Raw genomic sequence first — 11,330 nt, 5'->3', positions numbered from 1 at the left:
TACTATACTATTCCCTTTAACCACACACTAAACAACTATTCCAATCCCTTAACCACCATGCAGTCAGGATGAGTCACTGCAGAAATATATGCTTCTGGATTAAAATGGAAAGAGATGTATAGATACAGTACATCTCATTTAGGTATGAGAATGTTACATTCAATGGGCAAAATGTTTACTGAAATATTAAGAAATTGTGCCACTACATACTGTCTATTAAATATGCATCTAAGCACTTCATCTCCGCTGCTTCTTCTAATTTCTGCTTCCAAAGATCAAAGTTGTCCTAGTCCTTTAAAGCATTGCAGGTTGTAGTGTTTGCTTCATCTTAAAACAGTCCCCTGTCTTGTTTTCATGTGTGCAAGCTTACATGCACCAATTTCTCTTAGAACCCAGAGAAAGTACCGTACTGGTAAGGAATTTCACTCCCCATACCACACCATAAACCCACACCGATAGAGAGAGAGAAAGAGAACAGGGCTCCCTTTGGGTGTAATAAATATGGCTACAGTAAGTAGCTCATGAATCTACGGTTTCCTCCCTTGGACATAATATTAAATCGTGTCTCAAACCAACTGTTCCTGTCTAACAATGCCAGAAAAAAAAGACACGCAGAAAAGATGGAGAGGGAGGTATGAGTGGTGCAGGTAAACTCTGAAATTATGAACATTTATACATCAAGTGTGGGGAAGGTGAGCAGCTTTTGTATTAGCAAAGACAGATTTATAAATACACTCATGGGCTACTCTTCAGTTTTCTTACATAACTCACTGGATATGTGGAGGAGGCAGAGAGCAGCATCCAGGCACTGCCCACACACACACACACACACACACAAACAATGGAGAGGAGAGTGGAGTTAAAAATCTGGAGGAGGTTGGACAGAGAAAGAAGACAAGTTTGTTGTTGCAGTTAGAAGTCAGGGTCAAAATCACTGATATGTGCTCTGCTTTCTCCAATTGACTTCATGACCACAGCATATGCACTTTCACTGTAGGTTCTATATGTAGGGTATACAGGTTTGTGGAGAGACTGGATTCCTAAAAATGCATCAAATATTCAAATATAAAAACGTAGTGTACTCTGATATGTTATCTAAAAATGGAATCTGAAGGATAAGTTTGACATTATTGGGAAATTCTCTCATTCGCTTTCTTGCTGAGAGTTAGAGGACTTGATACCACTCTCCCTATCTTTGGCTACCGTGAATATGAAGCTACGGCCAGGAGACAGTTAGCTTAGCATAAATACTGGGAACAGGGTGAAGTCTTTGTGCTAAAGCTAAGCTGAGCTAAGCTTTATATTTACCGTATAGCCATGAGAGTGGTATTGATCCTCACATCTAACTCTCAACAAGAACGGAAATAAACCTATACTTCCCAAAATGTAGAACTATTCCTTTATATACAGTCACTACAGAAACATACAGTCTGTAACTGCATTCTTTGTAAGGAACCGTGTTTCCAGCCATTTAAAGTAACAACAGCATACAGGAACATTTCAAAACAGTGTGATATACAGGACCATTTAAGATATTCACTTCTATGCCAGTTATTGTACATAGATAATCAAGTTTTTTCCTGGGAATGAAAGGCTGATGGGAATGTTAGGCCCTATTTGGTCACAAACATAGACTGTTAATATTAATGGACAGCGCATGTGTGACGTCACCCATTGGTTTGTGGAGATCTGCTATCCTTCGTTGAGTTTGCCATTACGGGCGCAGCCATCCTGGTTGCGGATGTGACGATTTTAAACGAGAGGGAAGTGTGAGAGACTTAAAACTAGCGATTGAGACCATGAACTCATTATAAAAATGTTTACTGACTCAAATCAAGTGAGAAGTGGGTCACTTTCTCATAGACTTCTACAGACACCGACCTTCTTTTTGCGACCGCACGTGTCGCCCCCTGCTGGACCTCAGATAGAATGCAGGTTTAAGGCACTTCCGCATTTGCAGCACTTCGCCGAACCGGATGCTTTGTCCATTAATATTATACAGTCTATGGTCTTGTACAGAGGGTGAATACAGGTGCAGCAGCCATGGGCAGTATGAGCAAGATAGTGTTTTTTGAACAGTAAAGCTTTAGTTTGAGTAGAAACACAAAATACAAGAATGAACCTGAAAATGCTATATATTAGCTCCCCTTTAATTAAATATTTACAATGACCTCCAGCCATCCACCGTCATCCACTTATCCGGGGTCGGGTCGCGGGGGGCAGCAGCTCCAGCAGGGGTCCCCAAACTTCCCTTTCCCGAGCCACATTAACCAGCTCTGACTGAGGTGTTCCCAGGCCAGGGTGGAGACATCATCTCTCCACCTAGTCCTGGGTCTTCCCCGAGGCCTCCTCCCAGCTCGATGTGGCACCCAGGGGGCGTCCTTACCAGATGCGCAAACCACCTCAAATGGCTCCTTTCGACGCAAAGAAGCAGCGGCTCTACTCGGAGTTCCTTACGGATGACTGAGCTTCTCGCCCTATCTCTGAATGAGTCGCCAGCCAACCTCATGAGGAAACCCATTTCAGCCACTTGTAACCGCGATCTAGTTCTTTCGGTCATGACCCAGCCTTCGTGACCATAGGTGAGCGTAGGAATGAAAATTGACTGGTGGATTTACAATGACCTACTGACTATATTGGCTTTGTAGCCATGTTTTTCACAGATGTGCGGTCCTTCTGAAATACAACTGTTGGATGGATTGCCAAGAAATTTTGTACAGCTATACACGGTTCCCCAGACTTTTACTTTAGCCATGTCACCATGAGGTTGACATTTGGGGTTTTGCGTTAAATAAATATTGCCATGAAATTTACACACATTCATGTGCGCCTTGGAAGTAATTTTAATAACTTATGTGACCCATTAGCTTTTCATCTAGCACCATCATCAGGTCAAAGTTTCAGTTTAGAACCGGGACGGCCCAATTCAGAGTCATTTCCTCTATCTGTGGCACATGGGTTTCTCCACTGCCATGTATGCCTCTTTAGGAGACTAGCTGCAGGTCCTGAGTGTATTGATTTCAATGGGAGAAGTGAACGTGAACGCAGATTATGACTGATTATTTTGCCCCATAGTCACCAAAGTAAATATTGGGCCCATTCTTCACAAGCCACTAATCTCCTGAACATTCTGACACTAAAATGACATTTTTCAGACGGACAAATCAGGACAAAATGAACTTTGTTGGAGACCCGTTCGGGTCACATGAACAAACTTTAGCAACACAGATAAGCTAACGTCAAATCACGTTTGCGACTGACGAAACAAAACAAATTTTCGTGATGCTCCATAGGCCTGAATGTCTTTTAGCGGTGTAAATATCTAATGTTGGCAAAAGAAAATGTTTATACATTATACAAATATATTTGTATAATAAAATTTGTATATAAATATATATATACTTTTCATCCATCCACACACCGTTCACTACACTTTCAAACGAGGTCCACATTGGCGCAGCGTGTAATGCTAATCTTTAGTTATAGAGAATGTTTGGTGCTTATTAGCAAATGTTAGCACGCTAAACTTAGATGATGATCGTGGTAAACATTTTACCTGCTTAACAACATCATGTTGGCATTGTGCAGTAAGCATACACCCTTACATGGCTGTATAGGATTTTATCTTTGTTTTCCTCCTACACGCTCCAATTGATGCTTTGTGTAGGCTAAATGTTGTAGGCCTAGGCCTAGTATTGCTGCAGTAGCCATTGCTGCTCTGTGCAGTGCCATAGGAGAAAAAGGGGAGCAGTGCCATTTCTTTCAGGGGAGATAGAATTCCTCTCTACACACCTGCTCAGGAGGCTTTTTACACAGAGGCAGGTGTTTCTTTATAAAATGTGATAGAGGACCGTGCGTTTGAAATTGCTTTTCTCAGATAGCCTAACTGTAATGGATTACATCTCTAACTCTGCATCACTTTGGGAAAAAGGTAGGCTAGGCTATATGCAGTGAAGCTAATACAGCCAACTATCCAATAAGAAGAAGAGAGTTGAACACATTGATTATTCACTTTGTCTGTGCCTTCCTTGGCAGCTGAATAAATCTCCACAGCTTCTCTGTAAAGCAAAGAGAGAGGGCCACAGAGACAGAGCCGGAGAGAGATGAAAAAAAGGAGGCGGGAGAGCACCGAGCTCCCGGTCCGCCCCCAAGTTGCAGCACGAGCCATTTAGCGGTACGAGCTGGGCCAGCTGTAGAGCGCGCGGGCGCGTGTACGCCCCCCCACCCACCCCTCACTACCCCTGCCCCCCCACGCGGAGAAAACCATTACCAAATACAGAGCCACGGAGTGCACGCGGAGCGATGGCTGCAGCAGCAGCAGCAGCAGCAGCAGCAGCAGCAGCAGCCCTGGATTGTGTTTACGACGCAGAGCACGAGAGCGGCAACCTCGGGAGAAACGGACACCGCGCCCAATCATTTCTTTACCCTATAGTCTAGCGTCCTGAGCCCGCGAGGTTACTCGCTTCATCAGTCCGTTTGACGTCCCCTTCCTTCAGCGAGGCGAGGCTGTCTCCCGTTCGGTTTTTAATCGGTTGTTTCGGAGCGCAGCTGCAAGGGAGACGAATCAGCCTCCCGACGTTATAATACACAGGTGAGGAGCGCGAGCAAACCGTGGAAACGAGAAACCAATCAAAAATATCACGCACGCGACGCCAGCGCGCTGATACTGGAATCTAGAACGGCCGCCGGTCCCGTCCACATCCAGCGGCGCTGCCTCTGCACTTAGCTGGGGGGAAACCGAGAGCATCCCTCCATCCCATCCAGTCTATCATTTGCCTCTCTCACCCCATCATATGCCAGAGCTTTAAGGTGGTCTCATCCAGTCAGGGACCAAGGGGTGGGGGGGAGGAAGAGGGAGGCTGTGCGTGGCCGCTGTGTGGACGCACCCTCCGCGTGGTGAGGCTGGGTTGAAGCGCCGCTGTCTCGGAGGATGCTGCGGGAGTAGAGCGGCTCAGAGCGGAAGATGGGGAAGGACCAGGAACTGCTGCAGGCGGTGAAGACCGAGGACCTGCTCACCGTGCAGAAGCTGCTGCAAAGGCCCCGGCCAGGGAAAGCAAGTAAGACAGACTATTCTGTTCTATTGTAGGCGGAAGCCCACCTAAAAGATAATAACACAGCGTCGGTATTCTGTTGAAAAGCTACCCCTCTGATGTTTTTCTGGGACCAATTAGTCAGAAGGCTATTTCTCACACACCATTGCTGGCTGTTTGCTACTATTAGGCCTAACTGATGATGATGATATGATATCTATATGATGTGTAGGCTATGCATGTGTGTGTGTGTGTGTGTATGTATGTGTGTGTGTTTGTGATTGAGAGAGCGAGATGGAGAGAGCAAGGGTGAAAGAGAGAGGAGGGGTTCTATGCATCAGGGTGTTTCAGAGAAGATCAGTGGTGTGATTGGAGACTGACAGCCCGTCCTGAAACCCCTGTCTGAGTGCACTGCAGCAAGGGAGAGAGAAAGAGAATGAGGGTGGGAGAGCTGCAGGGAGGGAGAAAGAGTTGTGTTTTTGGATGAGGGATCCGTTTGACCCTCTCAGGAGTGAGTGATGTTGCCGGTGGCCTTGTGACTGTTAGGTTTCACATCAGCTTCAATGACAAACACAGACATACAGGGATCCAGATAACATGGCTGGTTAAACCTCTGTGTGTGTGTGTGTGTGTGTGTGTGTGTGTGTGTGTGTGTGTGTGTGTGTGTGCGTGTGTGTGCGTGTGTGTGCGTGCATGCGTATGTGAGTAGAGGAGTAGAATCTCTATTCTATTCTGCTTCCCCTGGTCTATATGACTCTGCTCTTCTACTTGTTTTATTTTCTGCATGCAATGTAGCACTACAACCTCCCAAAAGGCTTTGCTTCCACAGCCCACTCTAATGTGTGGGCAATGCAGAGTGGAGCCAGAGAGAGAGCTGCGGATGGACCATTCTGTCAAGCCTGGTAGCTGCTATACTGATACTTCAACTGATAAATACTGGCTGATACCGCTATCAACAGGCAGGGGAAGGTGCTATAAGGGCCCAAATGCATGGTACACAATTTCTGCAGATTTAAGCTTAGAAATAGTGAGTAATTCAGTTATAAATGCAGTTTCTACAGATCCAGTCCAGACAGATTCCCCTCACTATTCAATAGCTAAAACTGTTCCAGGCAGGGAGGTTTGCAGCATCTGACCTTGTGCTCACACTGGATATTCACGATGCGTTCCATTTACCTCGGAAGTCCGAAGCCGGAGCTGAGAATGACGTCCCGAGTAGCCCACGTGACATTACAACAAGTTGGAATAACTGTTATTTCACAGGGGGCTTTAGCTCTAGCCCAGTTAGCAATTGCTAGCAATACCAGTTGATAACAACACATTAGGCTGTATTTTATGCATGCATACAAACAGCATAGCAACATGTCCACAGATAGTTGGGCAGTACTGTTTGAATGACTCATTTAATGAGACACAGGTAAGACAGACAGAAGTGCTTATAAACTGTATATTACTACAGCTTTCACTACTGTTGATGGACGGAGCAGCCATGTTAGATTTTGAGCTCGGCTTTGGTAGGGGTTGGTGAGGTTCTTCCGAGTCGGAAATCCGACTTTAGGGGGCGTTCCAGTCGAAGTTTTCCGACTGGGAATTTCAACTTCCCTGTTCGAATGGAACACACCTTTAGACTCCAAACAGCAGATGGGCCTCATCTGGATAAAAGGAGCCACTGTCAATAACAGAGATTGGTCTGAAAGGTACTTTATTGTCACATACACATACATGTAGCGAAATTCACTCTCTGCATTTAACCCATCCCTCAAGGTATGCCGTGGGCAGCCATTTACAGCACCCGGGAACCAACTCCAGATCGGAGCCAGATCTAGGAGAGCCTAGTACGTGTTTTTTGATGGTGGGGGGAAACCAGAGCACCCGGAGGAAACCCACGCAAACATGGGGAGAACATACACACTCCACACACAGAAAGGCCCGGAACGAGGACCCAGAACCCAGACCCTTGACCATTGAGCCACCATGCTGCTATGCTATGCTAAGACAGCTGTGGCTGTCTTGCGTGTGATGACTTTATGACAAAAACCATTGACACTGAACAACATCAAGCCCGTCATCTCCTCTTTGAATCACTCATATTAGGACCCTGCGCACCTCCACAGGTGTTTTCAATTATTCGGGCTAATTAGACCTCTGTGACACCTGTGTGGGACCTTTTTAATTGAATCTTTATATACCCATAGTCTCGCTTTGCTCTAGCTAGTCCACACAGCATTCCGGCTCTGGTTTTTCGGCATTTCTTTAAAGTGCTCATATTATGCTTTTTGGCTTTTTCCCTTTCCTTTACTGTGTTAAATATCTTTTGTGTGCATGTTATAGGTTTACAAAGTGCAAAAGCCCAAAGTCCACCCCAAAGGGACTTACTATCTTGCAGAGAAAACACTGTTCACCAACTGCTCCAAACAGCTCTATTGTAGTCCAGCTTTTACTTCCGTGACAAACGTGCGTCACTTTCTAACACACGTTATAATGCTCGCCTAGCTGCTAGCGTGGCACGCCCTCATACTCTGCTTCTGACTGGCTAGTAGTCCTTACCTAGCTATTGCGCATGTGCGACTCTTAACAAAGAGGGAACAGAAGTGAGATGCCTCACTCTGTAGCTAAAACCGAGAGCTCAACACGCAGTGTGAAAAGAAGAGCTGCAGCAATGTGCAGTACGACAAAAATTATGGTGTTTTTTAAAAATGAAACCATGTAAACCTATTATGAACCTGAAAATGGTGAGCATAATATGAGCACTTTAAACCAATCACAATCGTCATGGGCGGCGCTAAGCTCCGCACGGAGCCGCTGCAAATAGCCTCAGGAAGGAACTTGTTTTGGGGGGAACGTGTAAGTTGTTTTAGTCGTGTGAGAGAAAACTCAGATTGGACAGATAGTCTAGCTAGCTGTCTGGATTTACCCTGCAGAGATCTGAGGAGCAGTTAACCATAGTCCTCAGAAATCCACTGGAGTTTAAAATTCCAATACAAAGAAAGCAGAAGGTAACGGACATCGGCGAAAAGTCACATATCCGGCAGAATTTCCTGCAGCGCTGGAGCTATCCCGGAAGTGGAACGTCGTGAATATAGACTTATGTACCCATAACCATGAAAGACTCAATGCAGGTTCAATACCAGTTTCCTGGTCTAGCCGAAATACTCAGGAGAAGGGGTTAAGGGTGGAAACATATCTAGAGAACACTGAAGAAGAATGACTAAATCATTCAATAATTTTTTTTTTTTTACAACTAGTCTGTTAATCTCACTTGCTTTAAACCAACACCAACGATTCTTTTGTACCTTAAAATAATGTTTCCAAGGTGGTGAACAGGGTGAACAGCACTTCTGCATTCGCTTTGCTGCCTTCTACCGGCTATAACCGCACTATGCAAGTTTGCCAGATTGGGTAGCGGATCTGTAGTTCGAATGAGACATAAGAAACTACAATGGACAATTCCGCTTCCAACCTGTAGGGGAACCGAAGAGGAAAAGTGCTTTGGTGTTGCTTTAATACATTTGTGGGTGAAACTGGTTATTGGATCTGACATAATGTGGGAAGGGAGTATATATTAAAGCTAGTGCTGTCAAACGATTAAAATATTTAATCGTGATTAATCACATTAATGTCATCGCAATTAATCGCACATTTTTATCTATTCTAAATATCCCTTGATTTCTTTTTGTCCCATTATTTTTTTCTCATTTTAATGCTCTTATCAACATGGAAAAGTGGATCGGCTTGCTTTGTGCTTTTGTCGCCTGGCTTTGACAAGGGGGCGGAGAATTGGCATCAGCTGTGTGCTTGACCATCAAGTGGTATTTCAGACTGGACGTGCTGCGACGATAGCTCAGTTCACAACGACAAAACACACAGATCACTTTGGTCTTGTCAATGGAACCATTTGGCTTCTTTTTAAAAGTAAACTTTCCATTCAAAATCTTATTGGCATCCATTTCGGCGTCTGGCGCTCGCCATCCACTCAAAACGTAACGTTAGCCTGCTACTAACGCAAGCCCAAACAAGTGTGTGCCTGTTGTTTTGTTTCCGGTCTTGCTAGATCCGGTGTGGTGTTGTAGTTTTTCTAACGTTAAAATGTGAAAAAACTACAAAGTTTGCTAGGCCAAAAAGAACGTTAATCTCCCGTTAAAATGGGTTTGCGTTAACGCCGTTAATAACGCGTTTAACTGACAGCACTAATTAAAGCGTATAGAAAGCCTTACTTTTGGACTTGTTTTATAGAAAGCTAACTTTTACACTGCGATACGGTCAAACAGATGGCAAAGCAGGACTCTGTGGAGTACAGCACATTTTAAAACAGCTTTAAAACAGTTTGTAGGAAGCAGTGGGGTGCACTGCATGACTGCAGGCGGCAAACAGTGGAGCAGAGCACATACAGGAAACCCCTTGGATTAAAGATGGGACGGTCTAGTGCAAAATACAGACATCCCTTTAGTAAAAAAATAAAAAATAAAAAAGAGTTGGTAGGGTCCAGCGTATTCAGCTAGTGCCCAAAATACAGTAGTGTCTGTTGAACTCAGTGGAGTACATTATGTATAAGAGCACGTCACACATCACAAAATAACCGTTAGGCTGCAGTGAAGTGCACTTCAGCTGGAAGCCCCTCTCAGAACGCTGTTTAGTACATCAGATACAGAGGACAGGTAAGCCCTCAAACAAACGCTTTTTTTTTTTTCTTCAAGCGTCAGCCAGTTGCTCGCAGCACACACACAGATGTGCACCGAATATGAGCCGATCCTCGGTGGATTGCAGTACATTCACACGGCAGCTAAAGCAATTTAAAGACGATTCTGCAGCTGGAAGAGGCAATAGCCTGAGACATGCTGCTTATTATTAGCCCTCTGTTTATTACAATCTATTAGGGATCTAACGAGGCATCGTGAATCGGTTATAAATCAATATAAATGTGTAAAGATTACAACCGGTTGAGATAAAAAAAATATTATTATTATTATTATTATTATTACATCTGAGAGGGAGAGAGAGAGTCTCTACTTTCAGATTAAGATTTTACATTAAAAAGATTATAGAAATAAAAACAATAATGCTTTATTAAACGCATTCATCATTTCAGAATTAGTTCCATGTTTTTTTTTTATATAAAAAACTAGGAGACAAAGTTTGAGAATGAGTTTGAGTGTAGTAGTTTTAATGGCAGTATAAAAAGTAGTATTACTGTAATGGCAGTGTGCCTATATTCCTCTGTTCGGTATTCCTGCTGCTTTACTCTCTGTATACTTCTATTTAAACGAGCAGCATGCAGGCAGACATGCTGGACAATCAATCATTCGTCTGGCATCTAATGGCTGCCATCACTCGCAAATAAACACATAAACCGCATCATTGGCCGAGTACAACATTTTGTGGTTCCATCCTGAGGTTTGCCCTTCTATAACTTACACTTATGTCTGGTTTGAAGTACCATCTCGCTTAACTGAAGGTGTTTATGACGCATTCAAGGTCTCTCCCCCTCTCTCTTTCAAAGCCCTGCCTTTCCAGCATCACACTGAATTTCATCGTTTGTATTAGAGCTGCAAAGATTAATTGATTATTCGGTTAGTTGTCAAAAGTATTTCATTTTCAGTATGTCATTTTCTGTAAAGAAAAGACAAGATGTCTAAATTCTCTGATCGCAGCTTGTTAAATGTGAATATTTTCTAGTTTCTTCACTCCTCTGTGGCAGTAAACTGAATATCTTTAAGATGTGGACAAAACAAGACATTTGAGGACAGGTTTTAGAAAACAGATCAACGTTTTTTTTTTAAACAACTAATCGATTCATCGAGAAAACAATCGACAGGTTAATCCACCATGAAAACAATTGCTAGTTGCAGCAATTGTATTGCAGTTGTATCACTCACGCTAGCACGGAAACGCCTTTGTGCCACACAAACTGGTTAACACGCTTTGAGAAATCATTTGTGGACGTGAAAAGCGAAACAAACCGTATTTTTTCTCAGTTCCTGAAAAGCTGAGTGTTTTTCAGGGGGACCGTGTCTGCAGGACACTGACATTACAGGAGGCGGGCTGTGGGCCATTCTTTCAGCAAAAAAACCAAACAAATGGGGCAGATAGAAGCAGCAGCGAGGCAATAATGACAGAGTGGGGCTGAGAGTCCCAGACAAACAGCAGGGAAGTGTAACCCAAGGCTGATCTTAACACAGACCTGTTTGTCATCTAGCATTAAAATGCTCACGGGACGGCTGTGTTGTGTGTGTTGTGTGTGTTGTGTGTGTGTGTGTGTGTGGGTCTGGGTCTGGAAAAGGCTCTGCCCTGCTGAAACTAATT

General features: G+C 44.0%; 1 protein-coding gene across 6 annotated transcripts in view; it reads left to right on the top strand.

Annotated features, from left to right (window-relative positions):
* Nucleotides 1-4,323: 4,323 nt before the first annotated feature.
* caskin1 (CASK interacting protein 1) overlaps nt 4,324-11,330 on the top strand; it is a 149,905-nt gene continuing 142,898 nt past the window's right edge. For all 6 annotated transcript variants that reach the window (XM_028598506.1, XM_028598503.1, XM_028598500.1 and 3 more), the window contains exon 1: nt 4,324-5,057. In XM_028598506.1, coding sequence (XP_028454307.1) covers nt 4,964-5,057 — 94 coding nt within the window. In that variant the 5' untranslated portion in view covers nt 4,324-4,963. The remainder of the gene's footprint in view (nt 5,058-11,330) is intronic.

This window comes from Perca flavescens, chromosome 15 (genome assembly GCF_004354835.1).
Source record: "Perca flavescens isolate YP-PL-M2 chromosome 15, PFLA_1.0, whole genome shotgun sequence".
Taxonomy (NCBI): Eukaryota; Metazoa; Chordata; class Actinopteri; order Perciformes; family Percidae; genus Perca; species Perca flavescens.
The sequence above is the reverse complement of the archived record's forward strand: the minus strand, read 5'-3'. Positions and strand labels throughout refer to the sequence as shown.